At 37.0% G+C, this 17,530-nt stretch overlaps 1 protein-coding gene across 2 annotated transcripts in view; it reads left to right on the top strand.

Moving 5' to 3' along the window:
* The window catches only part of DAPK1 (death associated protein kinase 1), an 83,864-nt gene that overhangs the window by 52,133 nt on the left and 14,201 nt on the right, over nucleotides 1–17,530 (top strand). For both annotated transcript variants that reach the window (XM_054652133.2, XM_077172143.1), the window contains exons 6-19: nucleotides 158–206; nucleotides 351–377; nucleotides 802–954; nucleotides 1,096–1,141; nucleotides 2,792–2,881; nucleotides 3,285–3,377; nucleotides 4,897–5,016; nucleotides 6,117–6,215; nucleotides 7,004–7,102; nucleotides 8,272–8,370; nucleotides 9,753–9,950; nucleotides 10,933–11,130; nucleotides 14,044–14,142; nucleotides 16,941–17,018. In XM_054652133.2, the coding sequence (XP_054508108.2) occupies nucleotides 158–206; nucleotides 351–377; nucleotides 802–954; nucleotides 1,096–1,141; nucleotides 2,792–2,881; nucleotides 3,285–3,377; nucleotides 4,897–5,016; nucleotides 6,117–6,215; nucleotides 7,004–7,102; nucleotides 8,272–8,370; nucleotides 9,753–9,950; nucleotides 10,933–11,130; nucleotides 14,044–14,142; nucleotides 16,941–17,018 (1,448 nt within the window). The remainder of the gene's footprint in view (nucleotides 1–157; nucleotides 207–350; nucleotides 378–801; nucleotides 955–1,095; nucleotides 1,142–2,791; nucleotides 2,882–3,284; nucleotides 3,378–4,896; nucleotides 5,017–6,116; nucleotides 6,216–7,003; nucleotides 7,103–8,271; nucleotides 8,371–9,752; nucleotides 9,951–10,932; nucleotides 11,131–14,043; nucleotides 14,143–16,940; nucleotides 17,019–17,530) is intronic.

Here is a 17,530-nt window from a genome sequence, read left to right as displayed (position 1 = left end):
AATAAGCAATTTGTAGCATTTGATTTCAAATTAGACTTGCATTAAGGTGTTTTAATCTATCAGCATCTTACCTTATTATCTCTGACATACATGGATTCAGAGTGAGACTTATACCTGTTCTTTGACTAGGTACTTACCTTGCTGCTTTTTCCTTTAGCTCCTGAAATAGTAAATTATGAGCCTCTTGGTCTTGAAGCAGATATGTGGTAAGTTATTGGATCTTACTTGAAATAAATCTCTCATGATTATGCTTATGTTCTAACCTTTTTTTTTTTTCTCCTCTCTCTCTTTCCATCTATTTTTCTCTCCTCTCCCTCATCCTTTTTTTGTTTGTTTTTCCTTCAATCCAGGAGCATTGGTGTAATAACTTATATTCTGTAAGTACCAAAATCTATGGGTGTTTCTTGCAAATGCTGTTGTTTTTTAATTCTTATTCTATCCTCTGGGGTGTTGGTGGTGTCTGTACAAATCAAACCATTCTGATTGCACATCATGATTCAAGTTGTATGATCTTAAAAGCAGTAGTATAATTATGGAAAGAATTGCTGTTAATCAGCATTGAGCTAGGATGGGAAACTGTTTTCAAATCTGTAGGTGACTTTGCTACAGCTATATCTTAATAGTAGTCTTTGAAATTACAGCAAAGTTTTTTGCCCTGCTACATCACGTCTTCCTGAAAGTAGATCTGCAGCCTTAAAATGGAAAAGAAAAATGTTCTCTTTCTACTGTTATTTGATCTCAGAGGGCTGAAGCAGCAATGTTACAACATGTACTGAGAGGAATGTTCTGTCTCTCCTGCAGTCTAAGTGGTGCATCTCCATTTCTTGGAGAAACCAAACAGGAAACACTGGCAAATGTGTCTGCTGTGAATTATGAATTTGAAGAAGAATTCTTCAGTAATACCAGTGCCCTAGCTAAAGACTTTATACGAAGACTTCTAGTCAAAGATCCAAAGTGAGTTGTTATTCTTCTGTGTGGCACTTACATCTCTAGTATTTAGAATTACATTATATTAGGAGATGGTAGTTTAATAAACATAAACCAGTATGTATTTTATTAATATCTAAAACTGTTTTATCTCTTATTCTCTTAAAGGAAGAGAATGACTATTCAAGACAGTTTGCTGCATCCTTGGATCAAGGTTAGCATGCCATTCATTCTCTGTTGTCCTGTTTTTAATCATTCTTCATTTCATGCTTTTCGATTTCCCTAGCATGGAATATTTTCATAATTGTTTAATGTAACTTACTGTATTGGAAAGATGCCTGTATGAAAGCTAACACATACAGAATATGGGCTTCGTTAATATATGCTCTATGTGAGTTAGCAGTAGGCAAGTAGCCCCTTATGGGAATTAAAGTCATGGTCAGACAGGGAAGCTAATCTTCACAGAGCATTGCACTGATAAACATACAGTCTCTGAATCCAGTCCAATTCACACTAATTTTTCTTCTTCTAATGCCCTTATTTAGACTAGGAAAAAACTAGTAATCTCTCTTCTGTCCTTCCCCTTACACTGAAGAGAGCAGTTGATGCGGTGGGCCACTTCCTTCTTCAGTGTTTCAGTGTTTGGTTTGGATTGAGCTGTTGTGAAGTTGCTAGGTTGAGAAGGAGGAAATGGCACCCATCATTCTTCTTAATGTGTGTAGTGCTACCTGGCAGTTTATTGTTTTAATTCCTATCACATTCCGATTGTGAGTAGTAAACCCATTCAGTGCCATTGATTCCCAGGATGTGGGCATGCACAGTGGGTATTTGATCCCATTTGACTTCCCAGAGAATCAGTTAGCAGAGTATTTAGCTGTGCCAAAACTGCTGCAGTTCACAGTACATCATCTGAGGACAGGCATTTCTACACCAAAGTGCCAAACTACAAATTTGACCATGCTTTGCTGACTTTTTGCTGAGGTAATCTGATATAGCTGAAATGTGTGGAACATACTGACATATTTTAAACCACTAAAACAAGCATTGGGCAAGATGGTCTCTCTTGGACCAAGTTCCACACTTGTGCAAAGAGACAAAAACAACCCTATTACTTTGCTTTATAACTTAACTTCCCAGGCATTTGATTCCCCCTCCACTAGTCATATCCTCTTTTCCCCTTTCCCACCGCTATCTTTACTTGCATTTCCATGGCAGGGAAGGTTGAAACTAGTTCCCTTCCAACCCAAGCCTTTTCATGATCCCATGATATATGACTCCATAAAAATGACTTCAAGGATGGGATCATAAAATGCAAAATTTCGTGTAGTCCACTTCTCATTGGTGCTTAGTATCAGCCCATGAAAATTTGAAAGGATGAGGGCTTAGAGCTTGCTGCACTAGTAGATGGGATGTGATTTGGTTTGGGGAGGGAGTAATTTTTCAGCAGTGTCCAGGTGATTACACTGAGACTGTAACAAAGATTGACTGCATTTAAAATCAGTCAGGAGATCTTCCCAGAAGACAGGATTTATCTTGGAAATCAAATGCCTCTATCAGAGAGAGAGGTAAAGGACAAGGCTGAATGTTCTGATGTTTGAAGGGGTTTTTGTTTAAAATGAAAAAAGCACATTTTAGTATTGCATTCTTAGGTCTGGATTTCCCTTACTGCATTTTCTTAAGAAATTCCATCTGTATGCCAGACTAGACTCTGAATATTAAAAATATGTGCTTACAATTACTTCATTATTACAGTATGATTGGAGTACTATTATAATGTAAATGGAAGTCATCACTGAGGGACAGAGACTTACATGCAGAAATTATGGAATTTTTTGGAACATCATTATTTTCCCTTTGCTCACAGCCAAAAGACTCTCAGCAAGCACTCAGTAGAAAAGCTTCTGCAGTGAATATGGAGAAATTCAAGAAGTTTGCAGCACGACGAAAATGGAAAGTAAGTCTTTCAATAACACATCAAATGTTGGTGCAATACAAATGCAGTAGAATTGACTGTTCCAGGGAAAGGTCAGCACATTTAAGAGTGGAAAAGAAGGAATAAGAAACATGTTCTTCTGACACTAGGAATAAATTAAGTGCTTGAGTATGCTAGTATGGGAGAAGACCTCTTTGTCAGTGATCTGCATCCAATGCTTGTGTGTGAATTGTTTGCTTTGTGCTTCTGCTGGATTATAAATAACAAAAGTTAAGGTTTCAAATTCAATATAAAAAGCAGATGGGGTATTGAAGTCAAACTTCAGTTTGTTTTGCTAAGATTCCTTTAAAATCTCTGTGATAGCATCCTATCAGAATTTTCTAATTTTTTTACATATAGTTTTTTTCTTGTTATTTTTATAAAGCAATCAGTGCGCTTAATATCCTTGTGCCAAAGATTATCAAGATCTTTCTTGTCCAGAAGTAGCATGAGTGTCGCTAGAAGTGATGATACTCTGGTAAGTGTGCTCTTATATGTTTAGAAAGCTTTATCACATGTGAACTTTTCCAGTTTCTAGCTAACAGAAATATTAGTCTCTTGAAAATTTGCATAATTAGCTAATCTCATAAGTAAGAAGAAATAGATCTTAGGTTACAAAGGTCAGTTATCCATAGTTTGATCTTTTGCATCTTGAAACCTTGACATTTAACTTACGGTGTTGAGGCTGATACCTGGTGTCAAAAATTAATTTCTTGGTCTTGAACTTGATTCACGAGTATTTTTTTGCACCATAACAATTATATGATGAAAAAGTGTCATCCATAACAATTATATGGTGAAAAAATGTCATCTGAATTTTACTCATTATTTACATCGTCATTTTGTGGACTAAAATAATATTCCTTTTTTTTTTTTTTCTAAATATTCAAAATCATTGAGGCCGTTTTAAATCCTATGAATGCTAGACACCAGTGTTTTGTAATTACAAATACTTGTATATCCAAAAGCATTCTTCTTAGCTGACTTGCAAGTTTTAATACACACTTCACAAATTCCCTGTGATCAGCAAGGAATGTGTGTTAATATGTTTAGAGCTGGGGAATATCATCTTTTCTGTGCATTAATAGGATCAAACTTAAAAAATTCTGCAAAGCCCTTTTTTGCATACTATCTTCCCCATGTCCCTCCTGTGTGACTCCATGCTCATGTTTCCACTTTTTCTCCTCTTATCTTTTGGCTTCTGTGCTCTTTGTTCTCCTCTTGCTCTCCTTTTCCTACCCAGCACCCCCCCAATTCAGCTATCTGTATGCCTTTTAACACTGGATCAGCTTTTCACACCTGTGTTCCAGCAGAAAGGATTATAGCCCAATGTTAGTGTCCTAAAAAATCTGAAACCTCGGGAGAGAGGGAGGTAAGAGCAATCCAAATAATGGGCTCTGTGAATTTCAGCTCTTTGAAATTCTAGTGCAGAGGAGAAAAACAAAGTTACACCTGCAGAGGTATCTAGGCTTATTACTTAGGTTCTAGATTTTTAACTGATCCATTTGAATAGATGACAGCTTGGACCAAAGCACCTCTCTTGCAGATGGCACAAAACCTGATACTTCAGCTGGTATTGATGCACCACTTGGGTTTTTTAATCGTCACATGTATGCATGGAATAATTTCATTTTGTGCGAGTATTGCTTCTATTGATATCTATCATCTACTTTTCCTATGAGGAAAAAAAATACACCCAAAAATAATTAAAGAAACCTGTGTGGAGTCTCAGTGATTATCAGGCTTGTGTGTGATGAAGAGGGAAGTATACTTTACCAGAAAACATGTCAGGTGGTTTGGTGGGGGTTTTCAAATAACATGCATACATGCTAGCCATATGCTTCATGAAAGATTACAACTTGCAGCTGAAGCATTCTTTTACAAAAAAATGTTTCAAAAAATTTAGGTTTTAATTTTTTTTTATGTCTTGGCATCTGTTAGATACAGATTTTTTTCCTAAAGCTAACAATTTTTCTTCTTTCACATTTAATTGCAAGGATGAGGAAGATTCTTTTGTGATGAAAGCTATTATTCATGCCATCAATGATGACAATGTTCCTGGATTACAGCACCTTCTGGGATCTCTGACAAATTACGATGTCAATCAACCCAACAAGGTATTGTGGGCCTGCTTTGAGGTGTGAGGTGTGTGTGGGGGACTAGCTACCACCTTGTTGAATAGAGCAGTGTGGTTGTAAAATAGAAATGTAACACCCAAAATTAAAAGGCAAGGGAATGGGAAAAAGTTCTGCCTTTTTTCTAGGAGAAATTTTCACATGTTTTATGTTCAGTCTTCTGAAGATTCATTAAAATGGAGCCCAAATGAGCCCAAATTTTTTTGCCTAGGCATTTCAAAAGTGTAACTCAAATCTATGGTCAGGAACTGACCATAGATTTGTGGTGTATCAAATATCTGCCTTCACTCTTGGTGGCACTTGCTGTTTCTTGTGGTCAATGAAGATGTCACAATACTTAAGACTAACCAGACTGCTAAAACAGACTTTGCAAAGCATTGTTAGAAACAGAAGTTGCAAACTGCAGAAGTGGGATATGTGAACATGTTAGATGGTGGTGTTCACTTTCAGTAATGAAATTGCTTCTCCACTACAGTATTTCAATGCATCAGCAACATCTAGGAAAGTGAAATGGGAGTGCCCATTAAAACAAAAAATACAGTGATTTCTTAAATGGCTCAAGACAAGGTAATACTTTTTTGCATGGTTATAGTGACCTTCATTACAAAGTACTTTCAGAAATATGAAGAACAGTATAGAAGTAAAATGTTCTTTTACTGTGATAGATATTGAACCATTTAAGAAATCACTGGGCTTTTTTTGTTTTTATGTGTGGTCCCATTTCACTTTCCTAGATGTTGCCTATGGCTTGTGTCTGAGGTGGTGTGGTGGCTGCAAAGAAATTGCAAGGGGGAATATTCTTGCCAAACAAGGCTAATAGTAAGAGCTTAACATTGATATTCCTAATTTTAAAAGCATAAATGTGCTGTGTGATATATCATTAATTCATCTCAAAAATATGGAGAATTGCTGTGCAATAATTTTTTTGAAAAAGGGAATAAATTATTTCCATGCACTATTTCCTACAGACTTAATTTGAAAGTGGAAATCTGAAATGCTATTCAATGCATGCCTTCTATTCCACTATTTCCTTAATCCTTCAACAATTAACTATATCATTCTTGCTTGTATTTCATTGTTAGCATGGAACACCTCCACTACTGATTGCTGCTGGCTGTGGAAACATTCAGATGCTCCAGCTGCTTTTAAAGCGTGGATCTCGTATTGATGTTCAAGATAAGGTTGGGGTTCTGCTTTTCAATTGCTCTTTATAAGTTTTTTAGTACAGTTAGCAGGAGACAAGCAGTTCAGACCAAGTGGTATTGGAAATTAAAAACTCTGAGCTGTAGATCCTGTTTTCTGCCTTCCACAGCAAAAAAAACCCAAGTTTTTAGCAATGTCATTTGTTACTAATACATATCCTCTGATTTTCATCACTTTATTAGCTGAAATAATTTGAATGATACTAATCTTACAATGTAGTTCATGCTTACAAAACCACCTCAATTAGTTCAAATTAGTGATTTCCCTAAAACACAATGGTGAACTTTATTTAATATAGAATGATAATTTAATATTTTAGCCGTGGGGAATATAGCAATTAAAATTCATATTTGATGGAGGATACAATAAGCTTTTTTCCCCAGTGTGCTGTAACAATTGATTTAAAGCAAGCTTGAAGAACTGTTTGCCTCTCCATCTGATAGATGGTAAAGCAAGCAGAAGAAATGTTTTTATCTCATGACTGTTCTTTAGAAAGAACTCCCTAACAAGGGAGAAGAGGATTATCCTTGCAAACAGTTAGTAATCCTGTTAATCATCCTTGCATAGAGAGGTTTTTGTTGTCACTGTTGGTATGTAGTGTTGTTGAATCAATTTGAAATTTTTTTTAAAGTGAATGTGTTCAAGTAAGCTTGAATAGCTTTTCAGTGTGTCTGTGTACACCTAAGTGCACATGTACCTCAGCTGAAAACCTAGAATTAAGATTTTAACTTGATTGATAACATCTGAAATGAACCTTTTTTGATAGGCTGGATCTAATGCAATCTATTGGGCTTCTCGACATGGACATGTAGAAACACTGAAATTTCTCAGTGATAATGAATGTCCACTGGATATTAAGGATAAGGTAAGAAATAACTCCTTTTTTACACAGAGGGCCTTTTCCTATAACTTTATCTTAGCAAAGAGACAGATCTTTCAATTGAAATGGTTTTCAGCTGTGCCATAATTCTAAGAATTTGACTGGCTCTTTTAGTGTGGTTTTCTAAGTTGACTTATAGGGCCGTGATAACCGAGCTTTAAAGTAGCTGGATGTACTGATTATTTTTATGACAAATGTTAGCCAAGTGTGCATGTTAAATGTGGTGACTACATGGTGGGTAGGTGGGGAAGTACAAACCTAAATTAATTTTCACTTGAAGACTTGATTTCTCATTGGAACTCAGAGTGAAATCGTGATTTGGTTTTTCATTCCTTTTGATTGAAAATCACTTTTGTCTGACAAGTAAATTTGACTGTTATTAAGTTGAGTATGAGGAAGCCTAACAATTTATAGCTGATGAGCACTTACCTTGTCTTTGGCAATGTTTTTTGAGCAACATATGCCCTAGAAACTAGTTGCTGTTAAATTTTTATACCATAGCAATGACTTTATATTAGCCAGAGCTCCAGTACAGAAGAAATTATACTCGTGAAACACAGTTTACTTTGTTGAGGGAACTAATGCAAGGGAAGGTACATTAGGAAAATTGTTGTAAGACTCCTGATAAGGCTACGACGAAAGACGTTACTCTCTTAATAAAAATACAGTTTCTGATTTATATAATTTTATAAAAGAAAGTGTTGCAAATAGTTAGACATAATGACCAAAATGCACCAGGGTATACAAATGTGTTAGGCCAGCTCCTTACCTTGAATAAACAGGGGAGGGGGGAGCATATGGAAATATTATGAATAGAAATGGGACATCTGTTTCAACACAATTGCACACACAGCTTCCTCCTCATATTGCTCAGAAATCCCATCGTGTCTGTGATCTGGAACAAATAAAGTGGAAAAATAAGTTCTGGGAAAAGAAAGCCTTGAAGAAATAACATTCCTGCCAGGTGGTGCTGTGTCTTCTGTCACATACAACCAGCTAGTAAGCTCTGCTGATGGAGCTGTGTGGCTGGGCAAGGGAGAGGGAGGAGTATCCCGTGCAGGATTCAGGGCATTCAGGCTGCACAGGGTGTGCAGGCAGTGTGAATCATGGTGTGACACAGGGAATTACACTGCCATGTTCTCCTGTAATTGCAGTCCGGGGAGACCGCACTCCATGTGGCAGCTCGGTATGGGCACGTGGACGTGGTTCAGTTTCTCTGTAGCATTGGATCCAATCCAAACTTTCAAGACAAGGTGAGTCATGAACACTGCATTTTTTTCAACAAATAAGGCTTTATATAAGTGGTCAAATTTCAAGTCTCGTGTTTAGCCTCTGGCATGTTTGCAAACCCGAATTATGGAGGTTTTGGTAGCTCTTAATAAATAGATAAAGATTATGTGAAAAATGAGAGAACCAACAAGTGCTATAAAACAGGTTCTCTCAAAAATGAAAGCTTCACAGAGAAACAACTCTGTGAAGGTGTGGGTGGTGTGTACTCTTTGAGTTCAGCTAAAGATTTTTATTAATTTTTGCCTTGAATTCTGCTTGGTTTTAGCAGTCATAGGATTTTTCTACAGTGTCAAGGACTCATTTTTGAAAATGAGAGCAGGGTCTCTTTAGAGGTCTGAACTCTTGCAAGAAAACAAGGGAGAAAAGGCATAACAGAAAAAGAAAATCCATTTGACCCAGATTTGACTCTGTGTGTGTGAATTCCACAAGCCTCCCCAAGTGCTGCATCCTCTAGGACTTCCTTTTCATTGTTTAAGGAGCCCTAGGCTGAGGGAGGACAGAAAATGGTCTTTGTCTGTTTCTTCACACTCAGATTTTTACAGAAACCTTGAATACAGTCCAAGTCCTCTGCTATTATCATCCTCAATTGTCTCTTTTTTGATATTTGCCAGGTACAGAAAGGCTAACCCATTTCTTAGAATTTGATAGAGCTTTTAGTGGATTTTAATTCTCCGTGCTTTTTCAGTAGGCTGCTTTCAGTATATTTTTGTCAAACATTTGAGGTTTTTAATGGTGTTCCATGTAACTGCTCTGACGTACAATGAATTGAAGTTGAATGTTTTGAAGTTTCCTGGGTTCAAGCAAAAAGCAAATTAGTTCTTCTGTCAGAACTGGACTCCAAATGCAGTCAGTTTCAAAGGCATGTTGTGATGTGTTCTCTAAAGGACTTGGGTTTTTAAGTATCTTCACTCCTAGAACATTGGGATGTGCTTTCTCAACATGGTAAGCAGAGTGACCTGCCTCAGACTGCTTGTGGGTCTTGTGGGATTTGCATCTTCGTTCTGATCAATCTGTTGTAGACACTGGATTAGTCACAGCACACAGGATGTAGAAGTTGTTTGTGAACAAGGGTCTGTTTACAAGTGAGAGAACCAAGATAGTTAGCCTCAGGAGCAAGGATAGATTTAAACTAGTATTGCTGACAAGGTACCATGATCACTTGTATGTCAGCTGAAGTTATTCTTGGTTTTAGAATGTCAGCATTAGAAATTACAATATCTTTTCACAGGACTTACTTAGTAGACTGTCTTTTCTTTTTCATACCATCTTTTTGTATTTTTAAGCTGGGGAGTTGTTCTTCCTGAAGTTTGGTTCAGTACTGTTTTTTGATTTTCACTGTTGATAGGAAGAAGAAACCCCACTGCACTGCGCTGCTTGGCATGGCTACTACTCTGTGGCCAAAGCACTCTGTGAAGCAGGGTGCAATGTGAACATTAAAAACAAAGAAGGGGAGACCCCACTCCTGACAGCATCTGCTAGGGGTTACCATGATATTGTGGAGTGCTTGGCAGAACACAGGGCTGACCTTCATGCAACAGACAAGGTCAGTTATGTCTGGAGATCACAGGGCTGTGTCTCTCAATTGTTTCATTTGGGTGCTGCAAGTCAGCATTGTTTCCACTATGTGAATTTTCATAGCAGTTCACACAGGGCCTGTTGATGGCTGAAGTAGTCTTTAGGGTTGTCCATTGATCATTATTATTCCATGGTTGGGTTTTTGCTGATATATCATCTCCTTATCATTTATCACTTCATGAGTAACACTCTTTGAAAAATTACAGGAACATTAGGTTCTGTAATTGGCAACAAACTGTTAACTTCAGAGAAAAAGATGGATTTGCTGTTGGCCTTTGATTACGATGGGTTGGATAAATCATATCCATTTCCAATAAGAACTATTTAAAAATTTGACTGTATTTGTTTCAGAATCAATTTTTGTCTTTCATGATGCAATCCAAATAAATAAATTTGGAATTTATTTGCTTGTGTTTTTGGCTGGCCTTTTAAGTACCTTTATTAGTAATGTTAATTAAATAGTTATTAAAGCAAGTTCAGCAGAAAATTTCTGAAGCTTCTAAAGTAATTAAATTGTTTCTTCTGGTCTCTTTAAGTTTTTCCACATAGAGAAAGCTCTGTCTTTAAAGTTACTGATCAGAAGGCAGATTGCATGACTTTTGCATCACTAATTTCTCTCTAGTAAACACTGGAGTTTACAATATTCAGCTAGTTGGTACTATTGATCACTCTCCTCCCTCCAAGGAAAGCTGTTAGAAGAAAATGTGCATTTGTATTTCATCCATTCCACTGCAAAGACCAGTGGCCTAACAGAAATTTGCTTTCATCTCATGGCTTATTTATGCAGACAGATACGGTGCATCTCCCTGCCTCCACCTTCAAATTAAAAACCACTGTGATTCTTAAGGCAAGGAAATGCACCCTTTTACTTGAGATGGTTGTGAACTTTACTAAATGTTTTGATTTTTAGTATTATTAGATCTCACTTACTTGCTGTCTCTTTATTTCAGGATGGTCATATAGCCCTGCATCTTGCTGTAAGACGATGCCAAATAGAAGTAGTTAAAACTCTCATTAGTCAAGGATGTTTTGTAGATTTCCAAGACAGACATGGCAACACTCCCTTACATGTGGCCTGCAAAGATGGGAATGTGCCTATTGTGACGGCACTCTGTGAAGCAAATTGTAGTTTGGATGTCACTAATAAGGTAAATGGAATATGGATGCTGAACTACATTGTTTATTAGCTCACCTGTTGAATTAGATGACCTTTTCAAGTTCTCTGATATGAAAAAGTCTTTTCCTAGATTTTTCTGTCTCTGAAAGTGGCCAAATGCAAAGTATTAAATGACTCACCTCACAAATTTACCAAAATCCATTTCAGTTGAAGAGATCATTAAACGTCAATAAAGAAAAAACCCAGGTGAATTATTATTGTTTTGCCAACCTTCTTCCTTAGCCATTTAGCTTTGCGTTATGCAGATTACATCTAGTGCAAAAGAACAGACAAAATGCATTGCAGCTGGCTTTGATTTCATATGTAACTCTGAGTTATACACAGAATTGAAGACTGGTATGTTTTCTGCTACAATATTGTAACTCTAAAAATGGTGATTGCAATGGTTATTGGTAGATTAATGCCAGCTAAAAATGCAAACAATCTGTAGTTGGTTTCAGAAAGAATATTTCATTACATGTCCCTTAATTTCGAGTCCCTAGTGCCTTTTATGTTGCTTCTGTTGTGCTCATGCTGCAGTGTATGGGATGACTAAACATAATGCTTTGCAGTTTTATATTATGTCTTTTATCCTGGAGGTCTTTAAGGGAAAAGTGAGTTGTTTCAGGAAACTTTCTTTATATAGTTTGAATAGGTCAAAGTCAGCCACTGAACTCTGCTGACAGGCTGTGATGCTTATAGCTTGATATTTAGCTCTGAATGTCTTTCTCTGCCCTATTTAAATTTTATATATGCTACAAAGTTTAAAAGTTACTTATAGGAATCTTAATGTTGCTATCTGCAATTTCTTTGATTCAGGTAGCTTCTTTGTGTTTTTTCCTAGTTAACGCTTCTATTTATTACCAGAGCACTTATATTGTATTGACCAGATAAAAGCCAAAGAAAATTATTGGGTTTTTTGAGGATTGTCCGTGCAATCACTTCTGGTTTCAACAATTAAACTCATCCTCTGTCTAATGAAAAAAGTTAAAATAATGAGCTCCCCTTCTCAGCTCAAATCTGATTTACTAGGCAATTAAATCCAGATTCACAGATAAGAGCACATTTTAGAGAAGTTGTGTTAATGGACCACGAGGCTGTTGTCCTGTTTGCTAATGGAGAGTGCTGAGCTAGGATCACCCCTGACATACTGTGGAAAAAATAATTAGCCCAAAAATGTTTAGTGGTTGTGAGATCATGGCTACAGAAGCTGTGGTTATAGTTATTCTGCTGTTATTCTTTTAAGAGTAATGTATTCTGGACAGATTTTTAAAGTGCCCTTTATTTGAAATGGGGAGTTTGAGTGTTATTAAATAGAGAATATTAATTTCTACTTCCCCTCTTCAGGAGCAAACCCTGTATTAACAGGGCATTAACAAAATGAACTTCTGTCCTTGGTCCAAACATTTGGCTTTGTCCTACATGTATGTAATACTGATTGAAGGCACTGTTTGTTTCTTTCAGAGATTCAGTACAGCAGACCATCACATGAATCATAGAATCACAGAATCACAGGAGCATTTAGGCTGAAAAATAACTGTTAAATCAGAGTCTAACCATTAACCCAGCACTGCCAACCCAACCACTAAACTACGTCCCTAAGTCCCCACATCCATATTACTTAAATACCTCCGGGAACGGTGACTCCACCACTTCCCTGAGCAGCCCATTCTGGTGCTTGACGACCCTTATAGTGAAGAAATTTTTCCTGATAGCCAATCTAAATATCCTCTGGCACAACTTGAGGCTATTTCCTGTACTCCTTGTTCACTTGTTTCATAGCACAAGAAAACCAACACCCACCTCACTACACCCTGCTTTTAGGCTGTTGTAGAGAGCGACAAGGCCTCCCTCGAGCATCCTTTTCTCAAGGCTAAACAATGCCATCTACATCAGCAGCTCCTCACAGGACTTGTGCTCCAGACCTTTCACCAGCTTCATTCCCCTTTTCCAGCCATGGCCCAGTGGTCTCAATGTCCTTCTTGTCATGAGGAGGCAAAAACTGAGTACAGGATTTGGGGTGTGGCCTGCCCAGTGCCAAGCACAGGGGGACAATCACTGCCATGATCTCACAGGACACACTGTTTGTAAAAGGATGCTACTTGAGTTGAGGTGTAGGGTCTGGAGGAACCTGAGCATCTTTTCAGATAGCAGTTGTCAGAAAGCTGGCTTTGCTCTCCAATACTTCTTTCAGTAAATGTTATGAGTTTGTTGCTGATTGTAGACAGGAAGAACAGTATTGAAAGCATAAAAATGCAAAGTAATAGTAGGCTACCAGCAGAGAATAAATGGTAGTTTTTGTAACAGTAGCTCTGAACATGCAAAACCAGAAGTGGGTGTCATGAGGACCTGTTGCCAGTGAAGAGATTCATGGAAAAAAGAAAAAATTGGATAAGCAATACTTTACAGCACTTTCCCTCTTCACTGAAAAAAATATATTATTTCATGCTGACTTCTTTCATTCATTCCTTTTACTTTGGGTGAAAGGGGGAGATATTTAATCTTCAGTAGCTCTTGGGTTGAAGTAGAACCCAGAGTTCTGAAGGCTGTGAAATTAGTGTTAAGTGGCTCATATTTAATTAAGTAAAAGGGCAATTAAATTTTCTGGAATTAAAAGACATTATCAAATATAGCCAAAAAAACCTCTAAAGGGTTACTCCACAGTTGTGAGGGATTTAGCTAGAAAACTGTTTCCCCATTTTTTAAATAGTCATCCAGCCTTTGTTTTTAATTGCACTTTTGGCAGTTGTGCTTAGGCTGCAATCACAAGTACTTTTTCTTGCAGTTTTTGCAAAACCCGTCCTGTGTATCAGTATGTATAATTGTATAATATGCCTGATTATTGCACATAAAATTTGAAGTGAAGTTCTTGACTAATGTAGTGACACTTCTTTCCTCATATTAGTATGGAAGAACACCTTTACACCTGGCAGCAAACAATGGCATTCTTGATGTTGTCCGGTTCCTTTGCCTGACCGGTGCCAATGTAGAAGCATTAACCTCTGTAAGTATTGAGAGATGCTGTTCTTCTTTTATGCATGACAGTTGAAAGAGAACTCATGAAAGAGACAGGTGTAGGAAAAGGACATTGAAATTTTTTTAAAAAGGCCTGTTGTATGTTATTCAACATGAGTTTTCTTCTATCTTTGGGAATTGTTCTATCTCTTGTCTACTTGTTCCCTTCTTGCAACTGAATTTGGAACAGTACAGTTCCAAACTGTATTAGTTGAACTAGATTATGGTGCAGTACAGCTACCACTTTGTCCTCCCCTAATAATTTCTTCATCTAAGAATTACGTGTATCATTGTGTTTTCTATAAGTTTTGAGTCACTTTCTGTAAGTTTTGAGTACACTTAAGATGTATGCCATTTCACATTTGAGAAACATACAAATGCATTGTATGTATCTTAAATATTTTTCTTGCTTTAACGGGGTTGCGAAGTTCTAGTTTTATGGTGGGAGATGTGTGGTTGCATGGATGGGGGAACTAGTGTGAGAGTATCCTTGTAAACGAAATCATTCATGTCAGATCAGCCAGCACCACTGCTTCCCATTAGTAACACAGAGGGCATTTGTCATTCTCAGTAGGGTGAGAAACATCCTCCTAATGACATATCCACAGCAGGAATGAAGTGTCCTTTGTCATATGCATGATAAATTATAGACATCATGCACACCACTATGTGTGTTTTGAACAAACTGATCATGTTTTGTACTCAGATGCAGCGGATCATTTTACATTGCTACTCACTGTAACCAGTGTACTCTGCTTAGAAATAACTACTGTTCCATATGAGAAAGACATGTTGTCATTAGATTTTAGTTGAGTCCACATTTTTCAGAGTTCTTTTCCTGAGATGGCTGAAATGGAGAGGGAAAAAAAGAAAACTTCTATATCATTTGCTATACCAATTGGTAGAAAATACTAATTTTTGTGGTTTTTTCCTCTAGATTTAGCACTGCAGTTTTTTCTTTTAAGCACAGATCTTATGTAGGAGGAGAATGCCAATAAACCTGGAATTGTGGCTTAACCAAGTTTAGGACATAATAATTACTTTTTGATAATTATTGGATTTTATATTGCCATGTTCCCTGTTAATAATAGTGAAATGTGCATGCAGTGGACTTGGTAGGATGCTCTACAGATTTCCTTTGTCATCTGTTTTTGTCTTTTTTGGTTGTTTTTTTGTTACATCCCATTGTGTATATGTATTTGCACTACTACGTAGGGTAGAGATGAGACAAAAATTAAAGGGTGATGGGGGAATTCTTGAACTGTCACACTTCATTTATGTCATGAGAGCTGTGTTGGTATAATCACCTGTGTGGACACTGTCCTTCCATGGTAAAAGTACATTTTGTCTCTTCAGTTTAGGTTAGTTTGAAGGACATAACAAAATAAATAGTGCTGATACTAAATCTATCAGGAGCAGTACACTGAATATATGTAACCATCCATTATTCCAGCAGCATGGTGGCAGAGAGAAGGAAAAAGGAAGAGACGACTAAAGGAGCTTGCATGTTGTAATTTTAATATTTCAGTTTTGCATTGGTTTGCTAGAAGGTTGTTAAACTGTTCTGGAAACTTTATTAACAGCTCTTTCTGAGCCAGTGCAGTAGAATTAATGGCCTTTTTTTTTCTCTCAGTATGCCGTTCCTGAGGAGCTAAATTTTCCAACACCATTAAGTAACTGGGCTGTATTATGAATTCCTTGCCTTCTTCCTGGGTTAAAGCCCATTTTGGAACTAGTCTATTTTTTATTTGATTTCATGGATGGTATTAAGTGACCTTAGAAAATCTCCCCCTCCTGGAGTATACAACAATTTCAAATGTTTGAAAATTGCCCCAAAACATCTGTTGTGCTCACATGTTAACTGGCACCATGTTGTTGGATTCTCCTCATGGAAGTTTCTAAACCAACTTCAAAATTGTCAATGATTAAAAGTTTTGGAATCAGATGCTTGCAAATGTGATTTGAACTCAGGATCAGCTCTTTCAGGCTGTCTGATTTTTTGTTCATGATTTGCAATATAGGAAGCCAGTCAGCAATTGTAATGAAATTTACTAGTAGGCGCAAAATACACTTTCATGGGTCCTGTAACGAAGCCCTTTTTATATGTCAGTTTTTCTTACCTATTGCTACACCATTATGTAGAAACTCTGTACTTTTCAGGAAAGCTTGAATAGGAAAATAACTTGCTATTTTACTTGTGGATGTATTTTCTAATTCTCTTATCTGAGATAGTGAAATAAGCAAAGTACCCCTAAATTACCTCTTACCAAAACTTAAAACAATAGAATAGCATAAAATAGCTGTAAGAATCAAAGTAGTGGGCAATTTTTCTTTTAGTCTTTTTAATATTAAACTGCTGATCTGTGAAACATAGGTAACTAAATGGCAAGACCAGAATACTGAAGGCAGCTTTGCTTCTCCTTTTAGACTTGCTGATGCAATTTAAACTGCATCCCTTACAAGTTTCTTGCTTTCTGGAATCCTCCAGTGGCTGATATGCCACTGTCAGTCTTTATCCATTGGTAAACAAATATTCACCTGCTATTCATGTGAGTCAATATGCTGATGTGTCCCTTCTTTGTGACCTTTTAAATCTATTCAGTGGGCAATATCTAGAAATCACTATCATTCTCTAATTGCTGAGAAGAGAGATGGAATTCAGGGGGAGGAGTGTTGACTTTGCTCTCAGATTCTGAATTCAAAGTATCTTGTTACAGTAGCATCCAGATGCCCATTTGTAAAAGAAAATGAAGGAGGAACTGCTGCTAATAATTTGTGTTTTAACAGGATGGGAAAACAGCAGAAGATCTTGCCAGAGCAGAGCAGCATGAACACGTAGCCAGTCTGCTTGCAAGACTTAAAAAGGTTGGGAATACATGAATTTTAAGTCAGGTTTTCATCAAAGCTGTTTTAAAAGCTGTTGAAAAATTCCTTGCTGCAATGCTGTATTTTTTTCTTTTTTCCCTTTTATATTTTTAATTTGAAATTATGCCCTCAATTAAAGCAAATATGTAAATATTCAAGCAGCTGACTGAGCAAGTATGCACCACTGATTTATATCTATCAGTGTCTGACAGTGCCTGGCAAAGCATCTAAGGTATTTAGTAGAAAATAAGCTATTAAGATTATCACATCCCCCAGGATGACTTATCTCCTCGCCATCACCATTTCACTTAGATAAAGGTTATGAAGAATGGGAGGTTTGTGTCCCTTACAAAAATACCAATACCATGTGAAAGAGTTGCATAAGTTCTCAATGTCATCTTTTAATTCTTCAGTTTCTGAATATCCAAATATCTTCCTAACTAGAACAAAAAGATGATCTGGGCTTGTTGTAAGGTAGCATGTCTGACACATCTGATACACATTGATTAGTC

This window comes from Agelaius phoeniceus, chromosome Z, assembly GCF_051311805.1.
Source record: "Agelaius phoeniceus isolate bAgePho1 chromosome Z, bAgePho1.hap1, whole genome shotgun sequence".
Classification (NCBI taxonomy): Eukaryota; Metazoa; Chordata; class Aves; order Passeriformes; family Icteridae; genus Agelaius; species Agelaius phoeniceus.
The sequence above is the reverse complement of the archived record's forward strand: the minus strand, read 5'-3'. Positions and strand labels throughout refer to the sequence as shown.